Source organism: Alligator sinensis, unplaced genomic scaffold (assembly GCF_000455745.1).
Source record: "Alligator sinensis unplaced genomic scaffold, ASM45574v1 scaffold1093_1, whole genome shotgun sequence".
Lineage (NCBI taxonomy): Eukaryota > Metazoa > Chordata > Crocodylia > Alligatoridae > Alligator > Alligator sinensis.
The window spans coordinates 366,057-368,411 of record NW_005842538.1 but is presented as its reverse complement, the minus strand read 5'-3'; the positions used below and the strand labels follow the sequence as shown (position 1 = coordinate 368,411).

The following is a 2,355-nucleotide window of genomic DNA, read 5'->3' as shown; positions in this document are numbered from 1 at the left end:
CTTCCCCCTTTTGCAACCTTTCTTGGTTCACACGCCCCCCCAGCCAGTCTGGGACCTGTGCTGCATGTGGCGGGCATCCTGGAGTGGCTGACATTGGCTGCCACGTTTGGTGCAGTTGGATCAGAGCAGCAGCTACACTTCACATGGTACCCTGGCCAGACTGAACTGCACATGGCACGTGCCCTGGCAGCTCTGGGATTATGCTGCATGCAGCACGGGTCCCATGCTGGCAGAAGCAGCTGCTAGATCAGGTATGTTGGGGGAGGAGAAAGGGAAGGAGAATGGCATCGTACCCTGTGCTTATCTGCTCAGACAGCAGGGTTTCATGGGCTGGATCCAGTCCAGAGACCATATGTTTGACACCCCTGGTTTAGAACCTCTTCTTGAATTGCTATGGCCATTCTGCGCTTTTGAGTTTATGAGGATTCCCATGAAGTCAGTGTCAGCAGATTTAATTGCAGGAGTTCAATGTAAGTGCTTTGGAGTGGTGACCACATCTTTCATTTATATTTTTGGTGCCTAGCACACTTCGGGGTCACAACACCTGTTAAACCCCTACCCAGAACCACTACAATCAGTGAGAGCTTTGTCCCTGGCTTCAGTTGATGCAAGATCAGGTCCTATTTGAATAGGAGTCTTTTCCTTGATTTCATAATGCCCTTAATAGATCAATGGTAATAATTCTTCTTAATCCAAATGGAATTGAAGGCATAAAAACCTTTGAAAAAAGTTATATTTCAATAGTGTAATGTATTGTCTATGGACATCTCATGACATGACAGGCTTAATTTACTTTCATGAATTCTGCAGTACTTGTATATTATGAATATGCAGAGTTTTGAAAGGCGAGAGTAAAATGCAGAATCAGTACTGTCCTCATGAGATCCAGTTGACTCCAAAAAGCTTTCCTTGATGGAGTCCATAACTGTTCCTGTTACAGAAAGTACTAAAACTGTTTTTTTTTTAATTGACAAAAATTCAGAAATTTGAGATTCAAAAATAAATAGGAAAAATAGAGAAAATACTTGTGACATTTCTCCCCCACTGTTTTGGGGCCAACTATGAAACTGGTCAGCACTTCAGTTTTGAAATTAAAAAAATTAGAAAAAAAAAATCTCTCCTCACAATTCCCACACCCAATTTGTTGAACAGCTTCTAAGAAAACGATAGGTATGCCTGCCTGACTATACATTTTCATATATCAAACAGCACAAATCTCCCTTTTCTTCTTCTCTGATATTATGATATATCTCATGGCTTTTAGCTCCTACCTGTCCTTCAAATAGAAAGTTCTTATTTAACATTTTTAACTTGTGAAGGGGATTATTTGAAATTCATTGAAAGACCATCCTTTTCTTCTATATTAGTTTCAATGATTCCTCCTAAAAGAAGTGTGAGGTTAGAAGCAAACCTAAGTAAGGTGTAACAATGCTTTAAAGAGAAGAGAGTGAATATTTATGCTGTCAATTTAAATAATGAAAGCCAGACTCACCTTGCCTGTATTTAGTAGTAGCCATGAACATAACCGGTAAGCCTATGGCAGAAGAAACAATCCAGTTGCACACATTGACAATTTTGGCATTTCTGGGAGTGCGAAAATCAAGAGCCTTGACTGGGTGGCAAACAGCTATGTAGCGATCCACACTCATGGTGCAAAGTGTAAAGATACTTGTGAACATATTGTAGTAGTCTATAGATATAACGATCTTACAAAGAATTGTACCAAAAGGCCATGTTCCCATCAAATAATTCACACTCTGAAATGGCAGAGTGCTTGTTGCTAGGGCATCTGCCAGGGCAAGGTTGAAAATATAGATATTGGTGGCAGTCTTCATTTTGGTGTATCTAGAAAAATCAGCAAAGTGGGTGAGTGACCACAATATTAAATAAAATCACATCAGTAACTTACATATAAGAAGCTTCCATAAAACAACAATCTTAGTATTGGTATCCAGGTTGTATCCATATTAGCCTAGATGCAAAAGGAATCAAAATTCGTGGAAGAGGTAAAGTCTTTTATTAGATCAATAAGATATCTGCAAACAGATTATTTCATTTATTTGCAAGCTTTCAGGCATAAGCTTGCAAATAAATGAAATAATTTTTTCAAGGCACCCCCTTCACCAGGCATAGGAGAGAGCAGAGAGTGTAAAAGTTCTTCTAGGTGGAAATGGAAATTCTCATTTCCACCTAGGAGAACTTTTATAATCTCTGCTCTCTCCTATGCCTGATGAAGGGGGTGCTCGCCTGAAATCTTGCAAATAAATAAAATAATTTGTTTGCAAATATCTTGTTGGTCTAATAAAAGATATCACCTCTTTCATAAGTTTTGTTTCCAATCTTAGTAAGCAGTTT

The 2,355-nt window shown here is 39.1% G+C and overlaps 1 protein-coding gene across 1 annotated transcript in view; it reads right to left on the bottom strand.

Moving 5' to 3' along the window:
- Positions 1-1,841, bottom strand: part of OPRM1 (opioid receptor mu 1) — a 13,882-nt gene extending 12,041 nt beyond the window's left edge. Inside the window, exon 1 of the mRNA XM_014523799.2 lies at positions 1,493-1,841. Within this exon, the coding sequence (XP_014379285.2) occupies positions 1,493-1,835 (343 nt within the window). The 5' untranslated portion in view covers positions 1,836-1,841. The remainder of the gene's footprint in view (positions 1-1,492) is intronic.
- Between the last annotated feature and the right edge of the window lie 514 nt (positions 1,842-2,355).